This window comes from Pieris napi, chromosome 5 (assembly GCF_905475465.1).
Source record: "Pieris napi chromosome 5, ilPieNapi1.2, whole genome shotgun sequence".
In the NCBI taxonomy this organism is placed as follows: Eukaryota; Metazoa; Arthropoda; class Insecta; order Lepidoptera; family Pieridae; genus Pieris; species Pieris napi.
In genome coordinates, this window is record NC_062238.1 from 10,783,706 (window position 1) to 10,806,699 (window position 22,994).

A 22,994-nucleotide genomic window follows, 5' to 3' on the forward strand; every position below is an offset into this window, starting at 1 on the left:
TTGAGCGATCTCTTCCAGGCACTGTGAGAAAAAAAAAATGTACCTATTAAATTAGATAAGGTAGGCAATATTATATTGATAAAATACATATAAAATAATAATCAATAAATTTATTTAAAAAAGGTAAAATATGTAATAGACTATACTTATAACTATATCAGCACACTACTTAAAAAAACGTTTAGAAAGGGAGACAAGAAGAAACAGTATGAGCTAATATGTAGGTATATAATAACTTTATATATATATAATTCTGCTGAACGTGTTTATGTCACTGAACTCCACTTAAACGGCTGGACCGATTTGAATGATTCTTTTGGTATGCGTTTGGGTGACTCCCTGGATGATTTAGATTCATAAATCAACCCAGTTTTACAGGGCTTTGCATTCGGTACTATCATACTTTGTTTAATATACTAATCGCTTGAAATATCATGCAGGACAACAACAAGGATTATGCAGGACGTGTCGGGTCCGCTAGTGAAAAATAAAAGTAAAAATTGCACATGAATCACGATAATTTAAGATCAGTCTCACGTCAGTTAGTAGTTAGTACGAAAGATAGGGATACGACGTGGACACTGGACAGGTAATGTTTGTACAGAAGAAATTTAAAGGAAGATAGAGAAGCTAAGCCAATAGGGACGGGAAATGAAATCTAGAGCCTAACTGCAGAGACCTCAAAGGATTCGCCAAGAAAGGAGGAGTTATGAGATAGGATTTCAAGAATATAGTTTTCGGAAGAGTGTAAGCTATAGTTATGGGCTCCCAAAAATTTAAAATCATTTTGAGGTTGGACGGAGTTTTAGGGTTAAACAGGATGGAATACAAGATATGGAGAACGTGAGCATCATGACGAATGGGTAACCAGCCTAGCCGGTTATGGAGCGCAGAGATATTTTAATTTATGTAAAATAAAGCACGATCAAGATTATTGAATTCTATTTATACGCATTAGGATATAAAGGACCAAAATATTATCCCTTTGTTTTCTATTTTAGCGAGGTTCTATGCTAGGTTTCTTCTCTCTTTTATATAAATCTATAAATTATTATAGCTGAACCAGTCAACTCTAGCGCTTTTTTAATGTTTTCAGGGTACTGCGTATCAGGCCATGGCCGAGGTATTGAACCACTTCAATTTTCGTGCACTTGATAACATTGTCATATACGTATAACTTGGCCTATCTTATATTAAACCTTCGTCAATCCCAATATTTTTATAAATAATAAAAGTAATCTGTGGAGTATATGACTATGGACAAGTCGTTAACCGAAACGTGAAAACCATAGACCATAGAGTGCATTATATTATATTGTTTGGGATGCTTCATGCTTCGGAGTTCGGAGCGGAAACATTATTATTTAATTAGTGTACCAAAACAAAATGTAAATTTTGTTAATATATCTTGAAAATAAGTATTATTTTTAATTTATAATAATTGTCTTCGCTAGATTGTATATAATATAAAAGACGTTTAATTGTGTTGAACATTAATTGAATTACTGTGGTCCGTGCCCTTCCTCGTTTATAAGCATGAATGCTCTTTTGGACTACGGTTCATCATCAAATGATTCCAATACTTCTGACAGCAGTGACGACGAAAAGTATGTAAAAACTTATAATACTACTGTGTTCTATGGTATCGTACTTTTAGAGATTTTAAAGATCAGGCTAACAACAAAGGATAATAATGATTTACGGAAATTTTAGGATATAGTTTACTTGTTGTGTACTCCTTAGGTTCACATAATTATAGTAATATTTGCATTGTTTAATAAAGATTCTATTAATTTAAAAAACAATGTTAGAAAATATTAAATCCCCAGAGCATTGTTTTAGTTATCATTATGCAACATTTTCAGAACACTAAATGAAGAAACTAAAGATGTTGAGAAACCAAAACTGCCAAAACCAACATTGGGTGAGAACAGTCTTCAAACATCAGTATTTGCAAACCCGTTTGCACAAGCAGAAATGGCCAAAGCTGCTATCTTGGAGAAGCATGTAAAAATGGTATATGTTGACTGTCCATATTTTTTATTTTTAACTTTCAATAAAGATCAATAGAGTTAATATTTAATCAAATTTGTAAATTATCTTTAATATGCACCTTGTTAAATACAATTCTAGTTTATTGTGAATCTGCGAAGCTAATTTCAATATTTATTACCAAAACAAAAAACTTAAGGTTTTAATTTTTGTTGGCCCAAAAGTATGTCCAATTTTATATACAATCGTCAAGTACATAGGCCATAACTGTTAAGGTTCCAGGTAGAGATAATATGCAGATGATCAATGGAAAGAAAATCTGCTGGAATTTTCGCAAGGGTAGATGTAGATTCGGCCACAATTGCAAATATGCTCATGACTCTGACCTACAAAAGACTACGGAAGAGTTAGAAGCTGAAAAACAGGTATTTAACGAAAGACTAGTTACTTTTTTAAAAACTGTGTCTTTGGTTTATTAATATTGTACTTAGATCTCATTACTCTAATTTATAGATCACTATGGTTTTGTCTTTTACTTCAGTGTTTTTATAAAACTATCAACAGGTAGTAAAATTTCACACCTCCACAGTAAAGCCATAATTATTTGCTGGGATCAAAAATCCTCCTTAAGTATATTGAATTATCAAAATTATCACTAAGTCTTTGACCCATATTCTATAACATCACTCAAACTTAAATCCAGTGTTTCAAGAGCTGTCAAGTAAATTTTTCTAACTGAACTTTAACATATTTGACAGTGCTATAAGTTTCATTAAAGTTATTTAAAGAAAAATTTTTCAGAAATTAAAAACTGTTGTATGTGAAGGAAGTGGTACAATGACATGCACAGTTCCACCAGAAATTGAGACAGAGGCTGTCAACACAACTGATGACAGCATATGGGAAGGAGGGGTTAGAAAAAAGAAAAAACGGCCAGGCTTAAGTGCAGGTCTTGTGCCAAGTCAAAAGGTTATTAAAATGTATAAAGAGCAAAAGATAAAGAATTCATATAAGTAAATAATTAAAATAAATTATTCTTTTACTAGTACCCCATTTTATAATCAAAACTTAGTTACTTATATTTTCTTAACCAGTGATGCATCTGTTTATATTTGTGTCTTAAGCATGCATTTCCTTACAAAGGTATTAAAAGAAATAATTATAAGAGGGTAGTTCTTCACAACTGTGATTAATTTTTAGATAGGTATGATCTTCCATCATATGGTGATCTAAAAAGTACTTTGCAAACTGACAGACTACACTTTTTTGGTCTTCTAATGATACTGAACACTTTCTGCCTCTATTCATTTTGAAAACGCACTACTTTTATAAGATATATAATAAATAACTGTTATCGAATCGAGTGAGATATTGTTTAAGCACACTTAATCACAGTTGTGAAAAACTACCCTCTAATAAAAAGTATAGCATCTTCTCCTTGGAAAAACACTAAGCTCCTGCTTTTTTAAACATTTCACAGGTATGATTATTAGATAAATTCTATACCAATCGAAAGTATGAAGCCCATAGAATATGCAAACGTTAGGTTGTTTTTAATCAATTAATTATTTATGTGTATATTTTTATGTGACACTAAAGTATATATACATCTTTAGTAAAAAAGAAAGTTATAGTGATACATATATAATACTACCCTGATTAAAAATATTGATTGGAAAAAATTAAAAAAATTTACTACATGCAAATTATAAAAAAATTTTTTTTTTTAAATAGTGATTAAACATACTCTGGACTTAAATTTGCTAGGCAACCCATATGGATAATATTTATTGACATATTAAATTAAATATAAAATACGTTTAATTAAATAAGCATCTCGGTGAAGGTCTTTGTATATCGGGATCTTATACTATCAGGTAGAAAATATGTATAAAAATGCTATCACTCAAAGATTCTTAGAACCCAATTAAATGATAGTGGTCAGCCAACCAGACGGAATAGCCAGCCACTTTATTTCTTTATTATGTTCTTTAATGCAGAGGTAGCAAATGTGTCTTTGAAGGTAGCGAATAGTCTCAAAGAGGTGGAGAAATATGGCGTATAGTTTGATTGTGATATCAAGTCAGCCCACTTGATGCACATTATAGATATTAGTAACCAAAATTTATAAGCCCCAGTAATACTGAGCCATGTTATTATTATTTTAGGGGCAACTGTAAATAATTACAACATAAATTTAAAACTGTTTTTATTTACGAAACAATGCTTTTAAAACATTTGATTTACATGCAAGATTCTTACGAAATCTTACACTAGCTCTTAACAAAATTATATCTAAAATAATAGATAAAATATTATGCAATCAAACTTGCATGTTTTGTAAATATGAAGCAGTGATAGCTCTTTCAATAAAACATCTGCACAGCCATACACATTGTTTCCCCGGCATGATGCCAGTTACATAGCCTTATTGCTGTAAATATTTGTGGATATTCTAATCTAAAACCTACCGTTGTAGTAACAATGTGTCTAATACTAATGAGAAACAATTTTCATCGTGGCAATGTCTTTGCCACTACAGAGAAAACTATGGTGACGTCACAACATCAAGACATTTAAAACTTTATATGACGAAATTCGAACTATTCATAATTTAAACTTTGCTAAACTAAACATTTAATTACCGCATGGCTTAATTTGAATTATTGCAATGTAATTACTAATAAAATATTTAAACATTAAATACTGTATTTTATAAAGGCAAGTGTACAGATATACTATCTGTGGAGTAATCTACACGACAAATAGAAGGCACAGAACAAAATATTTCAAATACAGTTGATAATTTCATATGAAAAAATATTCTACGGTATTATAAAAATAGAATGTTATTTGGCGTTTACAGTCACATTGCCATGCATTAAGTACGCGTTGAATTTGGTGTATATTATCAATACAAAGTGGAATATTACAAAAAGATCTTACATCTATATATAAATAATTAAATTTTATGTCTTAATAGCAACTTTTTTCATCTTTGGTGACGATACATGAATAGTGTTTGTCTTGAGATGTTCCATATCACTATCATGGAGACTTGAAATTCCATTGATCGGTCCATGTCCACTTATTTTAAAAGGTCCGTGCCCATTCATTTTGCTGTGACCATTTAATTTATGATCAGAATGCCCATTTATTTTTTCTTCACATCCATTTATTTTTCCATGGCTATTCATTTTAGTGTCGCCATCGTGAAGTTTATCAGCGTGTCCATTTAGTTTCTCTTTTCTTCTAGCTTGTCCTATTAATAAAAAATGCATTTATAAAATCGACATCCATTATCTTAAACTGGCGTAACCGAGTTATGAGCGTAAAAATTATGAAGGTGGAAAAAATTTCTGTCATAAATTAAATTCAAGACATTTTGTATCAATATTTAAAAGAAATATCAGTGCTATATTTAGGCTTACTACAGCATGTCTAGCTCAACACTCACTACTGTGCGCAATGCAGTGGCTAACACAACATAGACACACAAAGGTCACATTTACACTGACAGGTAAAATTACGCCTAAAATTTACCTTGTTCTAAATTCAAATAAGTAGTTTATGTTTCTTGATTAATTGCAATAATTTTTCAAGCCTTTCTATTGTCTATGGTACAGTGAGTCTTTAGGCGTTGCCATAAAAAAAATAGCCTTTAGGCGTTGAGTTTGCCTGTCAGTGTTAAGTAACCTAAATAACGAGTCTAGCTATAGACAACAATGCAATGGGACTAGGTAACGCAATTACGCCAGTTTATCGAAACGTGCAACTTGTACATGTACTTAAAATTTTGACCATATCAAAAACTACTCATTTATAAAAGAACCTTTTTTGCTGACTCTGAATGCATGCAAGAATAAAGATATCTTTACATGATGATGTATTTATATCAAATTTGGCACCAACTTGGGTAATATTAAAAAAAAAAATAACTTTGAGGCTCTTTATGAACCATTTATTGCTAGTTTTTATTACCCATGTAGGCTGACTAAAAGAATTGTTGGGCTGGACTCACCGTTCGCGCCAGACCCGGCGTAGTACCTTTTTGATGTTTTCCAATCTTCCTTTAATGACAAATTATACATAGAGTATGCTGGGTCACCCGTAACCTCCTTCTCAATTGTCAAAAACTTAGGCAAAGTTGCCAAAAGTGCGTCTTGATCGTACGCAGCGCTATACGTTTCTAGCAGAACCATTCCGCGACATCTGAAATAATTCAATCATTATAGTTACAACCCTGTTGAAATAACTTAAAATCCCGAAACCCTAATTACCTGAATAAACTGCTTTTATATAAGGAGAGTAATAATAGATATATATCGCCCAATTTATTTATACATACATAAATACAGATATAAAGTGCGTTAAATCACCTTGGATGCGTGGGTTGTCTGTACATATCCAGTTGGTAATACTGGTTGTTGTAGATAAAGCAGCGGCGTTTCTTGAATATCGTGAAGTGCGCGTCATCCCGTTGCGGAAGCATATTCAGGTAATCTCTGTGTGTTAGCTGAGTCCTCACTTCCACCGACTGGCCATTCTGGTGGAATTTCCTCATAGTGTGGATATAAGACCAGTGGCCCTTTTGCCCACGCTTCCTTAACCGCACCTGAGCTTTACGGAAGTCGCTCTGTAAGTAGTTGTGTTCCACGTCGAAGTCCTGAAATTTCGGGAACTCTGCATCCACAGGAAGTGGGCATTTGACAAGGAACTTCCGTTTCTTGGCGTTGACGTTGAGTCTGTCACCGGTGTCTATGCCTATACGTTGGCAGACGCAAGCGATCAGACGATTCATCTTCTTGTCGAAGTCTGTGGAGTTATCGATAACGTCGAAATAGGGATGTCCAACCCACGATGCTGCCGCGTTGTAATCCAGCTCTCTGGCCAACTCTACGCCTTCGGACCGACATGCGTGTTCCTGAAGATGTATAAATATTACAAATATTAGTTTTTTATCATTATGAGATTCTTAAACATGTTGCATTGGTACCAACCAGTAATTATTAATATTATAATGTCAAATAAGGTAATATATTTTTCTAATATGATACAAGCTAAATAGTCAATAAAACAGCATGCACTAAAGATAAAGATTTTGATTTAACGTCTATTTTATTTAAATTACCGTTAGGGTATTATAAAAACTAGATATAAATAGTGGCCTGGAAAATAAAAGCTTATCTTTTATTGGCAATTATGGAATTTAGGCAGACCACACACAGAATATATGTAACGTAAAAATCGTAACACGTTGTTTCACGCAATAAAAAAGATAAATTGTAATCCATATAACTAACTATTTAGTTTATTAATATGCTAACTTTAATGAGCCTGAATTAGTTGAACAGCCATAAAGTATTATATGTTCTTCATGTCACAAACTTATTATTATCATATTCTAATTTAATTTTCATTGATTATTTTTCCGACCCAAATATCGGCCAATAGAATTGCACCATTCGACGTCACGTGGTACAACCTACATGGTATTATACTGACAATTTTTTGTGAAAATTTTCTCTGGTCGTTGCTTCAAGAAAAGTATTAAGTAGTTGTTTTATTCATTATGAAATTCTTATTTGTTAACTGTACATTTCGTCTCATGGTGCAATTCTATTGGCCGACATTTGGGTCGGAAAAATAATCCCCCGAATACCACACGAGCTTCAAAATTATCGGGCTTCAAGCTCTTGTGGTATTATAAGTGAAAATACTTGTACTATTTCTATAAAAATAAAACAAACCAATAATTTTAATAATGCTGTATATTTTTAGTTTTAGTTTAGCAACCGTTACTTTTTCTATAAACTCAACAAATATACATTTATAATAATAAGATGATGATTTTTAGGACCATTATAAAATTAACTTTCGTTTAAAACGTATCATACATTCGGATGTCAACAAATCGGCAATGATTTGTGATTAATCAATCACATGTAAAATGCATAATTTAGTAACTGGCAAAACGCCTATTAAGATTGATCGTTTCTAGTATAGCAGAATCTCAATATAGACTATAGAGATACACTATCGCTATATTTCTTGGTGACATCTTATGACTACCAATACCGGATCACGTGAATTTTTATATCATAACGAGTTATCATCGCAATTTTTATGCGGCTATAAAGTTATAAATAAAAAATCAATAAGATACCGTAAAGTTTATTTTTAATACCGTTAATTGACGAATCGAATTAAAGAATCTGTTGTGCGCAGATTGTTGCTATATTTTTAAAAGCCAAAGTCCATAGCTTTATTATGATTTAGGTTATCAATCATCGACACCTCGATAAGGCATGAATTTTGATTGATATGGCATTATGCCAGGAAATTGACACTCAAGCTCGTCCTTGTCTTTAAATTCATTATTTAAATAGTAATAAAAAAATAACGTTAAATAAAAGTAATTTAGAAAAATTAAACCGAATTCAAATACCTTATTTATTCTATGTACCTGTACTAAACTAAAAATTAAATCTAGAATACGAATCCGTAATTTAAGTACTACTGACAGATATGATAATATGATTTTCAGTTTCCATGAAGTTTGTGGAGATACACGAAATTTAGGGTAGCCTAAATATATAAAGACTCCTTTTTGTGAAGATCATTAAATACTTTTTTGATGTATCTTTTTGGTACCGTAGCGTAGGTTACCACGTTCCCTTAATAATAATCAGTGAGGCTACAACCTCTTTAGGTCTGGGCCTCAGATTTCTAAATCTGTTTCATGATCATTTCTAAATCTAATACGCAAGTAGGTGATCAGCCTCCAGTGCCTGACACACGTCGTCGACTTTTTCTGGGTCTTAGACATGTCGGTCTCCTCACGATGTTTTCCTTCACCGTTCGAGCGAATGTTAAATGCCATATAGAAAGAAAGTCCATTGGTGCACAGCCGGGGCTCGAACCTACGACCTCAGGGATAAGAGATCGCACGTCGCACGATCGCACGCAGTCACACGCTGAAGCCACTAGGCCAACACTGCTCATTACTAAGTTTATAAAAATCGATCTGTTATACGGAGCAACGCCAATTTGTAACGAGATTAACATTGACGCAATAGTTGCAAACTAGATTTATCCAGTACGAGCCAATAATATATAAAATACACGTTACATACAAAGTGTAGAGTTATTTATCAATCATAAAACCACTCATATCTCGAAAAGTTTCTTTTATATACGCGAGTTCTCGTACAAGTACACATCAAAGTGCCTCACTACTAAATAGACGTTTTATTTAAATTGTATGGATTCTACTATACATTTATAATATTGGTATTGCGCATGAACCATGGTGATTTCCCATTTTCGTGTCTGTAATTCCAGTAATAGCTTAATGTCGAATCTAGATACGAAACCCATTTGCTAATAGGCGATCTGTCGTATATATTATGTATGTTATCTGAATGCCAAGGCTACACTTATTACACAACATTTACGTACATCAATGTTGTTACATTTATGTACTATAAGTATTATATTTATCGGAATTGTTGGATATTATTGTTTAAAAGAATGGATTTTTTTTGTTTCAAAGTTCATATTTTTTATTTAAAAAATTTACGTGTAATTTCTACATTATTAAACCAATTCTTAAATAAAAAAAATACCTTTGAATATGTATATGTAGCGGAGAAAGATTTTTTATTTAAATTTAAATATTTTGTAAAAAAAACTCTTGTATTTTGTTTGTTTGTACCTATATTGTAATATGATTTAATATTCTGTGCATTTATCTTTATTTTCACCAAACAATCAAATTATGTACTATAATTCTTTAAACATTAGTGACAGCATATCAACGAATATATTTATATTTTATCAATGAATTGTAGACAAAAACTGAAATGAAGTCACATGTATAGAAACTATCTTTGCACTGCCCTGCGATTCTGTAACTCACTTTTCGAACTCACACAGCGGTTTTCGCATCGGCGGTCGCTCTCAAATCAGTCGTGAAGCAGTCATTTTATGATTTGGCATTCTGAAAAGGTGGGAACTTGTAGTTTATTGTTTATCAGAATGCCAAATCATAAAATGACTGCTTCACGACTGATTTGAGAGCGACCGCCGATGCGAAAACCGCTGTGTGAGTTCGAAAAGTGAGTTACAGAATCGCAGGGCTGTACTTGTGTAAATATTTTTTGCCTATGTTATTGTTAATACAAAATAATGAATAAGAATTTTAAAAATACGGGAAAATTTGTTAATTATAAATCTTTCATTGACATTTAAATGTTGGTAATTTCAATACAACTTTTTCAATATTCCGATTAAAGAGTTTTAAGTATTTTTTATAACTTTACCTCAGTTGAATAGAAGTCTTCCGCACCGTTTGCTGCCGATACCATATGAACAATATGGTTATATCGGTTGTCACGTAGTTCCACACAGTTCCAGTTATTCGCACTTAACATAGCCTCCCATTTTTCTTTGGAAATAACTGCGAAAAATATATAAATATTACTCATGGACTAATATTAATTAAATGTAGAATTGTTTTACAAATTATTCAAAAACGAGCCTTAAGCAGTGGCGTAACAATATGGTGGCAGGGCTGGCAAAATGCCACGGGCCCCCGACCAAGAGGAACCCAAGAGATATTATGTTCTTTGGATGAATGTGAAATCTCCAATACGCATTGGGCTAGCGTGCGTTAGACCATTCCCTTTCGCCTAAGAGAGGAGGCCTATAGCCATTAGTGGAACATATACAATGTGTAATTGATACTGTGAATATCTCTAAGTTTATTAAAATTAAAATTAGTACAACGTGACGATTTTTACTGATAGGGCCATCAAAAGAATTTGCCACGGGCCCCAGATGGTATAGTTACGCTACTGCCTAAACAATATCTATGATTAGCAATAGATAAAAGTAGAGTAATGTCAACGCAACGAAGAGCAATCCCGGTCTTCAACGTGCGACTCTCACCCCTGAGAACTTTCTAAATGCACATTTAACACTCGAAGGAAAGCCTCGTGAGGGAACCTGGCCTTCGACCACAAAAGTCCATGGCGGCATAGACTGATCACCTACTGGCTTATTAGAAGAGAAACAAATGATTACGAAACAGAGGCCCTTAAAGCTTGTAGCGCCACTGGTTTTTCATTGCCAACGCAAGCTTGTATAAATGCCTGAATATTGTGTTGAAGGATTCGTCAAAAAGCGGCGACTGCACAAAACTACTTCTAGTACAAAGTACAAATTTACTGAATATTATTGTTTGTGAGACGCATATTTTTAGTTGCACACTGGTTGAATTCACAAGAATTGCATCATTTATAATTAGTTATAAAAAGGTTAAGGTTTTATGTTCACTTGTATATTATGTTTTTAATTCAATTTTTATATAAGTTTTCTATTGTATTAGTATTAAGTTACTGTAAAAATAGAAAATAAGGAAATAAATGTCCTTAGAATACACAAAATCATGGTTAGTCAGCACCATTACATACTTTTACTTTTCAATAATATATCTAACGATGTAGGTTTATTGTATTTGGCACCGAATAGACTTAGCTTAGCCAATTTTCGTGAAATGTACATTATCTTCGACCGGACACAAACAGTTTTTCTATTCGCCATTTATACCACACCCACTGAATTACTGTGTAATTCTATGGCAAGAACGCAGGAATTTTAGAGATAAATGGGTGAATTTTAATAAACTTTAAGGGTAACAATCAGACACGCCTTGCGGCTAAGTCGGACGCCCTCCCGTGCGTCAGAAATGTATTAGGTTTTGACAAACAAAAGATATAGCTTTAGTTTCTGTATCTCACAACGCGTAAGGGAGCGTTCAAGTATTACGTAACGAATTTTGGGGGGAGGGAGTCCTTTTGTAAAACGTTACGATGCGGGGCGGGGATTGAATTACGCGATATTGTTAATATTATTTCGACTTTCCAGTACTTTACACCACATAATGGTAACTTTTAGGTATAAAGAGTCACTAGGTGGTCACAAAACCTTTTACTATACTTGGGTACAGTACTGTACTTGGGTACAGAAAAACGTTACGGCGCGTTATATGGGGGGGTGGGGTCAATAATCTCCAAAAATTGCGTGACGTAATACTTGAACGCTCTTTACACGTTGATTTTGAGTAACATCAAACTTTGTTAAAATTGTGATTACAGTTGTAATATTAAAAGGTATTATATTAATTAATGCCGATGCGAGTAATTAAATATTGTATACAATCTATGTAATACGTACTAACAAGTAGTTATATGATATCTTTATTATACCTTCATAAACAATCTTAGTCGTAAAGAGAATTGTTAGTAAAGATAAAATTCATATTACGTCAATTGTTTCCCAGACTTTTACTAGCAAATTTTTCGCCTGGATTTCACTTTGAAATTTAGTAATAGAAAAATGTATGTGTAAGTTTATAATTTTGCCTTATTGTATTTCATGTCGGATCAGTGAGAATCAACTGTCAGTCTTATTGGACCTTCGAGCCGGATCGACGAACTCTCGACCCGTATACAGAGGTCGCTAGTTCGTCGATCCGGCTACCAGCGATTACACAAATAAAGTTTTAATACAACCTCTAAACAAAATACCTACAGCAAATCAATATCTTTCGATTGATATGATGAACGTCACAAATGAGGCTTTTGTTACGAAAACAACGCTTCTTGTGATATGTACATGACAGTATAGAAACAGACAGACAATAGACAGTATACAACACATAAATTAACGCTGTCCCACCGGCTTTTCCGGTTAATTTCGTCGTAATATGATGTTGATACCTAAACTCTTCCTCGGTAAATGGACTTTTGAATACAATCTTTTTGGTTAGATATTGATGTCTATAAAACTCTAGAACATCACTTTGCTCTATTGTCAATGTTTTCGCAGCGTACGCGATATAGGTAGTGGTTTAAACCTACGTTACCAAAGTTTCTTAGTGATCCCAAACTTTTTGATAAGTTCATCGGGGATAATGTTGGATTCTCATTAAAAGCATTTTTCAAATCGGTCGGGTAAAAGTGACAATTTTTTTGTAATAAGAGGCAAACGGGCAGGAGGCTCACCTGATGTTAAGTGATACCGCCGCCCATGGACACTCACAATGCGAGAAGGCTCACAAGTGCGTTGCCGGCCTTTCAAGAATTGGTACGCTCTTTTCTTGAAGGATCCTAAGTCGAATTGGTTCGGAAATACTTCAGTGGCCAGCTGGATCCACATAGTGGTGGTGCGCGGCAAAAACTGCCTAAGAAAACGCTCAGTTGTGGAACGACGGACGTCGAGGTGATACGGATGGTACAATGAAAACAAACTGGTACACAATCAACTATTGTTTAAAGGAAATTTTCTATTGTACTTACATGCACTAGCGTCCATGGCTCCTCGATCGCATATAATCAGACAGTTACGCTGGCACGTCCTGCCCAACTCAAAGAAGGTGTTCTCAATTTGTATCATGGTCTTCAACAAATTCTCTTGGAATTTGTTAGCTGTAACAAATCATATTACATTAAAATCATCGTAAAGTCATATGTTCGAAACTTTTTATACCACAGATATAAACAATAACAGCATAAATTAAATAACAATTGTAATTATTACCGTCATAAGATATGGACTAATTAATAAGGCAATTAATATAAATTATGTGTATTTGATTGTACAACACAGATTCTTATGAATACAATTATATAGTATCTAGTCACCAGGAACAGTGGTGGAATATTCTCGGTAAAAACATACTAAAACAGTAATGTGCACATACAAAGTATGGCTCGTGTTACAGTTGACACAACTAGCAAATGTCCAAGTATTGCTACTTGATGCTATGAAATGGAGAATGGATACGTGATTTCGTAACACAAACTAATAGTCTCTCAGTTCTCAATCTACGTATCAAAATACATATATTATTATGAAGTATATAATCTGTTTAAAATATTAGCTTTGATAGCCAGACATTAAAAATTTTATTAACTACTAGCTGATTCGGCAAACGTTTGTTTTGCCATGTATATTATTTCTAGGAAACATTTTTTTAGTTCAATAAAAATACAATAATAAAAAATTGGGGTTGATCGTAGAGGGGTGAAAAGTGGGGTGGTATGTATTTTTGTATGCTGTATCATAAAAAAATAAAACAAAAAATGTTGAGATGGGCACCCCTTATCACTTACGAGTTTGAAAGATAGATAGTAGCCAATTCTCAGACTTATTGAATATGCATAAAAAATTTCATAAGAATCAGTCAGCCGTTTCGGAGGAGTATGGAAACGAACATTGTGACACGAGAATTTTATATATTAGATTTAGTACTACTCCACTATTAAGTAATTTTCAGAAACTAATAAAATTTTACGCCATAGTATTTTTATTATATTAGACACGTACGTGGAGACGCGTAGTAGGCGCGGCCGTGTCTTTTAATTTTAGCCGCCTGCCAACGAACTTTGCAGACTTAGCATACCCACACAGTCAAAGCGGAAAAACTAGATCACGGAAAACTATTGACGTACGAAATACGAAAAAAACAATCGCTGGCCCGTAACCGAGGTCGTCGAGGCGACAATTTACGACGCGATGAAAAACTCACAAAACGTGAATCGTTTCGTAACTATAATTACGAATACTTACATCTTATAAATCTGTCTCTGAATGTATACGAATGCTTTTATTATACTTACTAGCTGACCGGGCAAACGTCGTTTTGCCATGTATATCATTTATAATAAATAAATAGGGGTTGATCGTAGAGGGGTGAAAGTTAGGGGTTGTATGTATTTTTAATGCTGTGTCATAAAAAAATAAAAACAGAAAAAAATATCTTAAAATAAAAAATAGATATTTAGGGGTGGACTACCCTTAACATTTAGTGGGATGAAAAATAGATGTTGTCCGATTCTCAGACATACCCAATATGCACACAAAATTTCATGAGAATCGGTCGAGCCGTTTCGGAGGAGTTTAACCACAAACACCGCGACACGAGAATTTTATATTATATTAGATTAACAGAAAAGCAAAAATATTTTTATATATAGACATTATAGTACCTACCCTTGCTAACATTCAAATCAGAAACAATTTAATATGTAAATACCAATGGCGCTACCACCTTTTAGGTCTGGATCTCAGATTTCTGTATCTGTTCCATGATTATTTCTAATATGCAATTAGGTGATCAACCTGTGCCTGACACACAACGTCGGCTTTTGGGCCTAAAGCATGCGTGCCGGTTTCCTCATGATTCACCGTACGTGCGTGTGTTAAATGCGCACATAAGCCATTGGTGCATAGCTGGGGATCGAACTTACGACCCCAGGGATAAGGTAGCACGTTGAAACCACTAGGCCAACACTGCTCTATAATGATGCCCGGTTCACATTATTCCAGTCTAGCATTCCAGTCTAGCGCTGGAATGCTACTGGAATAAAGTGAACCTGCACTGGAATGTACCATTCCAGTGATCAATCCAGTTCAGTTGACTGGAATGACGGTAGATTTTTCATTCCAGCAAAGTATGCGATCTACCACCAAAGAAGAAGTCTAGATTAACAGAGTTATCTTCAATTGTCAAAAACATGAAGGAGATAAAAAAATGACTTCTCTAAATCAGAAAGAGAAGAAGATGAATTTGATGCCATTTCATCAACTACTTCTTCTAACAGTAATAATTGAACAGTTTTAAAACAATTTCTAAACTTCTTTCTTGAAAGCATTGTCACTGTAGTGTTACCGATCTAACAGCTTTTGAATGACTGGAATAATGTGGACGTTCCATTCCAGTCCAGCACTGGACTGGAATGACTCACTGGATTACTGGACTGGAATAATGTGAACGAAGCATGATATTTAAAATGTAAATACGTGATTCAAATAAAGAACCTATCTTTAATAATGAGCCTACAATGACAACATTAAGATAACAACCATGAACTTGATTTAGTACTTATTAGTTTGCGCGTGCAACACAAAAAGACACGTCATATTTTAAATAATAACTTCTAGTTATCATGTGGCTTACAAAGCGTGACTTATTGTAAATGTTCTCATGACTTTGTAGAAATAAATAGACAAAGGAAGTTTTATGTAAAATAAAGATAATAAATAACTTTTATGATATAAATAAAACGCATGGTAATTCCACATCTCACTTGTTATTGTTGTTATCAGATAAGATTATTTTGACGATAGCGTCTGAGCACAATAAACAGCAAGATAGCATGACTATGTTAACGTCATTGGTATATCTACAGACCGTTAAGGTAATACATTGTTTATCTATAGAAAATAGACAGATTGCAATGTTTTGTCGTACATAGCTTAGGCATAAGTAAATTTACAATACGAACCCAGGGACCGAAAATAAAATCAAAATACGTTTATTCAATTTAGATGCGTCTCAGCGCATGCTTATGAATGTCAAAAACGTTTACAAAATTCTCGAAAGAGCAAGACTACGCCATCCGTTCGCAAAACTACCAGGAGGCCTTGTTCTGAGAAGAACGGGCAAGAAACTCAGCAAGTTTTACCCTCCCTCTACATTACAATTATTCAAAGGAAAATGTCATAAACCAATAAAAACACTAAACCATGGGACTACCAATGGCCTGCACAATGCAATAAAGACGCCATTACAATCTCGGGAACTCAAAGTATAAAAAAATGGTGATGGAATATACTGAAGTAACATTTCTATATATTCAATTATTCAATACTATTTCCTTATTAATAAAATACTAAAAAGGTTGACTGCTAATCTGCAAAGACTACTAAAGCTATCATTCGTCTGGTACGACTTCGCTTTGTGATATAAAATAATAAAAACATTCTTTATAATAAATAGGTTATCTTATTATTATCGTTATTTTACATTTATAATTAACTATATGATAAAACTATGTATTTTAAATTTTTACTAAAACCTTAGTCACCGATTCTGTTTTAAAATATTTCAATCGATAATTTGCTATTTATGACAAATTGGTAAATGTACAAAGCCTTATTTTACGACCGTCAATAAATTGAAAAGACGGAAGGAATTAATTAGCATATCGCGTGCCTTTCGGAAACGACTCAGAAAATATTTCTCTTTTTATCTTTACAAACATGCAGCCTTGTAAGTTTTCTTTTGTCAAAACATTTCTATCATTTTCTCCAACATCTATACAGCTTTAACTAAAACGAAATGCTATAGTCTTTAGGATATTATTATGGAAATAAGTTCAGTGGCCAGTAATTTGGCAGGCTCTTCAAATGGACATTGTACTGACACGTCATCACGATTCACGTGAGGCGAAAACTCAAGTAGAAAATTCTACAGATTTAAATTTTACATGAAACTAAATGCTCGCTACATTGCCATCGACTAGCTGATACCACATAATGATATGTTCAAGGCCATCAGAAAATCATTAACGATAGCTTAAAACGATTAAACAAAACTTAAATGATGTTCGAAACAAATGACTATTTTGTTGCATAGTATTTAAAATTGATAGCCAGAGGTATTAGCGAACCTACGGTGATTTCGACTCACCACAATCGTTTTGGTTGGCCAGAGCTACTGCCGCTGCGACGCATCTTTTGCAATCCTTACGGCATTTATCGCTCGACATACTAAGTCGTGGTTCAACTATAATAATTTGCAATAAAAATCTAAATGATCAATTCTCTTCAAAGGTTTCTTTGTAATGAGCGCGAGGCCGTCCTAAGTTGATTTGTGTCGAAACCAACTACGTGCTCCCAACGTAGACATTATTGTATTTAAACAACTGAACTTCAATTATCAAACTTTATGAGGAAAGTACGTATTTGTCTGTTAACAATACAATGGGTAGCGCTATTAAACATCATGCAGCACTTGAGGTTTTTGGAATAAACACAATAGTACGTGGGTGGTATACACATTCATGCGAGCGGATGTAAACAAATTCATTGCGTCATCAGATGAAAACTGAAAGCACTTGACGAGAACAAGATAAAACCTATGTTAAGGCGACCATATCAGGTTATTTTCAGTTCACAATCAAGTTTGTTGCTGTTTAGTAATTGAAACGCCTCAATAAGCAATCAAGCGTGTAAAACTTACGTTTTAATATACATTAATATTCATAAATGCTTTAAAGTACTATTAATTATCTGTAAGGTTTCATAATGATTGCATTAATTTACTTTACAAACATAATTGTCTGTCTGAAATCAGAAGCTAATTAAAAAAAGTGGAAAATCTCTCGATAAACGAAAAATATGGCACAGAGCCCCACGCTTTTTCACAATAATACCAGTATTTATTGTTCATTACCATTTTCAGCCTAAATTAGGAATTGTTTTTCACTTTTTAGTTTGATGTGCTTTAAAAGCGTGTGTTTTAGTTTTTTTAAACTATATTTTAGTCCTAGCAGCAATACGTGTTGTCTCAATTTAATCGTATTGCTTTGTGGACTTAAAAAAAGTTCATTGTTTTTTCGAGATAAACAAACCTATGAAATTATTATATTGTCGCTGATTCTTTATAAGTGTACAAAGTTTGAATTAAATCTGTCCGTTAAAAGTAGGTCAAAATCGAGTCCGAAGGAGTCGGTTACATACAGGTGAAGCTAATATAAAGCGCGTAAAAAGGAATAAACTTGAAAATGTGATGTTGCAACACGACTGAGAACAAACAGCTAACACAATGTCGGGTATATTTATATCCAGATTCCAGGCAAGCCATGAACATGACCCTGAAACGAATACGTCAAACGCGTGTAACCACCCACGAAGCCCCATAAGCATATTACCGTTTATAAATGCATTATAATACATTAATTATAATAAAAACTTAATTAAAACACCGAAACAGGTGTAACGTGAAACAATATCGTGATAAGACTGAATTCGAATCTTTCCAATTTAAATGTAATTTTGTGCCATAACCCAGTGTTCGCAGTGCGAATCAAAAATAGTCAGACACGTGACGTGATAAACTTGATCAGTTCAGAAGCTCTGTAAGCTTTGAAAACGAAAATAAACGTCATGTTACACGTGATTCCCGTCCGGGGCGAATCGGCGAGGACAAGCGGTGTCTTATTTAGATCAAACAATGTTAATGAGCCCTAACCGTCTAGGATTACAAATTTTTTGTTTTCGTCACACTTTTGGTAATAGGAAAACAACTAGCGCCGATCTTATAAGATTTAGCATATTGGCATCAAGATATAGAAACTACTCATTAACATAAACAATAAACATAGGACGTTACAGAAATTGCGTTGAAAGTGCATCCAGAACATAATGTTGGCAATGAGATATCACTCAAGATGACAAACAGCTGTACAAACATTGACGGTAGATGATTTATAGCAAGACAACATTCTATGATCGTCTTTATTTGGAATGCTTTTTTTTCTATTTCAGTTTACTTTCGTAGGTTATTTTTTTTGAATACGACAAACTTGAATCCAAAATAGATCATGATTGTTATTTTAATTAAGAAGGGCATAATAATCTAAAATAATTATTTGGCAATCGTTTCTTTATTTGACCTACCTCACGTGTTTTATCTGACACCTACATCTCGATAATTAGCGATCTAATAAAATATTAAAGCAAAGTATTTTGTGTCGGAAGAACGTAATAATCGCAAATAAATCATATTCTCTGATTCATACAACTACTTCTATTATATATTAATTCTGAAATATTTTCAAATGTTTAGTCAGATATGAATTCCATTCAAAAGAATTTCTTTTAATAATTGATGAATGCTAAATCAATATGTATTTACATCGATTTGGGTCACGTAGCGTTTTTGTATTATTTATTAAACGAGTATAAAGTTAATTTTTGTATTTATTAAAGTTGCATTATTACTTTAACGCTTTATTCGATATAAAAAAAGTACGATATTTAGGTAACTGTGTTCAATATAAATAAATGACTTGTTATTATGTTATCATGTTCAATTTAATTTCTAAAAAATGCAATATCTAATCTAATTAGATTATAAACATAAATAACAATGATTAACAATCAAGGTTACAATAATAATGCAAGCATAATAACTGAATTAGACATACTTTAGTATACACATATTACATTATATGTACTGAAATGAAATCTAAATTATACTAAAAAGTTAAAGTTGAAACTCACCTTCCTCCGGGCTGAGATCTACAAACTTCACACCACCACTGAAAAAGAAAAATACAGTTGCAATTTCCAATTAGGATAATTTATAAGATGGAATCTTCATTCAGAAAGTATCCATAATGTTAAATTAAATTCTGTTATTTTGTTTATTTTTAGTTCAATAAAACATAATTATTACGAAATGTAAAAGAGAAGAACAATATTATAGTAAGACCATAATGGTACAATAGATATTGGAAGTTTCAATTTAAGAGGGTCAAAAAGTGAACATTAATTTAATAAGTAAATAAATGTCATATCTATGCATTATGCACTGTCTTCATGATGGTTGCACTTCATACCTTAAGAGGACGGTAGCCGTTTCCGGCACCCGGAACACCTGGAAACAGATACAATGTGGAACCATGTCTTATCGGATCTCCATTTGGAGAAACCAAAACCCACATACATTATCTAACACTCATCAAGCAGAACAGGCAGTATAATCTAATTAAATTTTGTAATTGATTTATATATTAATAGTTGACATACATTATTCTACTTCACAATATGTAGCAAAGTAGAAAGCTCAATATTAATTTAATTAAAAACCAATTTTTCACCAGAACGAAAATTTAGGATGTCGACCAGAAAACAACATGCAAGTGATTAATGGTCATTTTGTATATTAAATTGTGAAATCATAATTACCTTCCATCCCAAGTTTTCGAAGAAAGTACTAAGACGTGACTGGCCGGTGGTTTTTCCGCCGCAAGGCCCTGTTTAGGTTAAAGCATTTGTATAATCAATGAAAATATTTAGTTGTCCCACGTGGTACAATGTATCTTATAAATAACGAAATATGTACAACTTTATTTAACAAGTTATTGAATCAGAAACTCTTTTTATAAGCCTTTTATTTTGACATAAATAATTATAATTATGGACTAAAAACTCACCTCCGGTCAGCACTAGCTTGTATACAGTTTTCTGGGACTGATTCGCCATTTTCAAGAAAAGCTTAGAAATAAATAATTAAATATAAATTACACTATGCGATTACGATGAAAATTAATTATCATAAAATTGATGAATAAACTATAGTGTGCAAAAGAGCCATCACAGTATAAAACGCATCGCCTGATAGGCGTGCCGTGAAAAGAATGAATAATTGAAATTGCACAAATTTTAAAGCGCGACGTGATCGTTTATTAATGTCAATGTCACGCTGCAAGTGTCAAATGGCAACAGCTGTCAATTTTTGTCAATCAGACATAATATTACAGACTAAATACAATATCATTTTTCTACTTAATAAAAATGAAGTTTTCGCGTAAAGTTATAAAAAAAACGGTCAAAACTGTTTACAACGACATCGTTTAGAACACTTTACCGATTATATTGACCAAAATCAAAAGTCTCAGCTGAATTCTATAGTATCGGCTGTTACGACTATCGGTTTTACGACCAAATATGAGTAGTTCCTTCGATGTCGTTATAACAGATTTTGACAGTCGACTGTACATCTAGTTAGAATTTTGAAATATAAGCGCAACTTAAAATTAGTTTTATTTACACTAATTCTTATTCCAACTTTAATTTAATCAATTCATTTCGTAAATATCAACAAATGAAAATATGTAGATAGGTTTGGAATTCTACAGACAGGGCAATTGAAACACGATTATGTATTGTACCAATTATTTAAAATACTCCCGAATCATTTATTGATATTGGGCACTGAAGCTTAGAACATGGATTATTATAATTTTCAGCTATTACATTTATATTTATGCAATTTTTAGTATCTGATTCAAACGCTTTTTGAAGAGATAACACCTGCACAGGAATATGTCGCCAGTACTTTCCCAAACACCTATTTTTTATTTCGAAGTAAGCAGGTTCTCCAAAATTATCGTCCTCATCTGAAATAAAAAAAACTTAGCTTGGAAATGAACATTGAGTTCATCCATAAAGAAATTTAAGTGAAATATCTTTTATTTTACTTACCATCTAAATCTGGTACTTGTTCTTGATCAACCCATCTGGTTTCAATATTAACACATATAAAACATGTCCTAAATTCATTACTAATACATCTTGCAAGGTTAACAAACATGTTAAGAAACTTCAAACCTAAAAGAAAATATTTATCATACAATGAGAATATTTAATACTTAGTATCTGTAACTAAAGTATTTGGTACAGATAGTAGATCTGAAGAGTTCGTAATTTGCTTATCTCAAGGATTACTTACTAGTTTGAGTTACAAAATTGTTTTTTGTGTTGAAAAAGAAATAGTAGATATTCAAGTTAACACAGGTGAAATTATAAGGCACAACTTATCTAATAAAAGTAATTTTATTTTATTTAAAATCTCAAGTCCTATTAGACATTTTGATATTATGTAGCATCTTACCAATTTTATTATTGTCGCCAAAATGCTGGAACATTAAACATGGTAGTGAATCTAATATTACAAGAGATAAACAATCAAAAACTATCTTTTTATTTTTTATTGATTCTAATAAACTTATAAGATCATTCATTGAAAAAATTTGCACTATATTGATGTTCAGCATGATAATTGCCATTTCCTAAAACAAAGAGTTCTCAATATTATTACAGCTCCATTGAAAAATAATTAACATGTTGTTTTAACACTATTAGAGTAATTTTATTTCATTTTTTTATTAATAATTAGGATACCTCTTTTTTAATTTACATGTATCATAATTTCAATAGGTACCTTAGGTGATAACCCATGAGCTTCTAAGATTTTTTGTATTCTAACTGCTGAAAAATCTCCTTTCGTATCAATGTAAATTACAGAATTAGACGGCTTTGCACTGTTAATTGCTAGTTGCATACATAACTGAGATTTCCCG

At 32.8% G+C, this 22,994-nt stretch overlaps 2 protein-coding genes across 6 annotated transcripts; one reads left to right on the forward strand and one right to left on the reverse strand.

Moving 5' to 3' along the window:
* The first annotated feature begins 1,303 nt into the window (after positions 1–1,303).
* LOC125049796 lies at positions 1,304–3,023 on the forward strand. The gene is made up of 4 exons (XM_047649256.1): positions 1,304–1,607; positions 1,866–2,016; positions 2,268–2,417; positions 2,794–3,023. Exons 1-4 carry the CDS (start codon positions 1,537–1,539, stop codon positions 3,007–3,009), a joined length of 588 nt encoding a protein of 195 aa, XP_047505212.1. The 5' UTR covers positions 1,304–1,536; the 3' UTR covers positions 3,010–3,023.
* Positions 3,024–4,939: 1,916 nt separating this feature from the next.
* Positions 4,940–21,284, reverse strand: LOC125049502 (TRPL translocation defect protein 14). 5 transcript variants are annotated; one of them, XM_047648842.1, is made up of 11 exons: positions 21,066–21,284; positions 20,818–20,885; positions 20,469–20,506; positions 20,131–20,168; positions 17,534–17,629; positions 13,356–13,484; positions 10,317–10,453; positions 6,372–6,916; positions 6,014–6,204; positions 5,825–5,838; positions 5,157–5,254 (listed from the first exon to the last, which is right to left on the reverse strand). In XM_047648842.1, the coding sequence occupies exons 1-11, from the start codon at positions 21,112–21,114 to the stop codon at positions 5,228–5,230; spliced, it is 1,332 nt and encodes a 443-aa protein (XP_047504798.1). In that variant the 5' UTR covers positions 21,115–21,284; the 3' UTR covers positions 5,157–5,227. The 5 variants fall into 5 exon arrangements, with proteins under 5 accessions (XP_047504796.1, XP_047504797.1, XP_047504801.1 ...); XM_047648840.1 differs by lacking the exon at positions 5,825–5,838 and having other exon boundaries at positions 4,940–5,254; positions 21,066–21,282; XM_047648843.1 differs by lacking the exon at positions 5,825–5,838 and having other exon boundaries at positions 6,040–6,204; positions 21,066–21,283.
* Between the last annotated feature and the right edge of the window lie 1,710 nt (positions 21,285–22,994).

What these genes read in the sequence shown, in the direction of transcription:
- LOC125049796 (XM_047649256.1), top strand. Translation starts at nt 1,537, where the DNA reads ATGAATGCTCTTTTGGACTACGGTTCATCATCAAATGATTCCAATACT. An exon ending in GACAGCAGTGACGACGAAAA is followed by an intron (nt 1,608 to 1,865) that starts GTATGTAAAAAC and finishes CAACATTTTCAG; the next exon opens with AACACTAAATGAAGAAACTA. An exon ending in TGGAGAAGCATGTAAAAATG is followed by an intron (nt 2,017 to 2,267) that starts GTATATGTTGAC and finishes ATAACTGTTAAG; the next exon opens with GTTCCAGGTAGAGATAATAT.
- LOC125049502 (XM_047648840.1), bottom strand. Translation starts at nt 21,114, where the DNA reads ATGGCGAATCAGTCCCAGAAAACTGTATACAAGCTAGTGCTGACCGGA. An exon ending in CAAGCTAGTGCTGACCGGAG is followed by an intron (nt 20,886 to 21,065) that starts GTGAGTTTTTAG and finishes TAACCTAAACAG; the next exon opens with GGCCTTGCGGCGGAAAAACC. An exon ending in ACGGCTACCGTCCTCTTAAG is followed by an intron (nt 20,169 to 20,468) that starts GTATGAAGTGCA and finishes TTTCTTTTTCAG; the next exon opens with TGGTGGTGTGAAGTTTGTAG.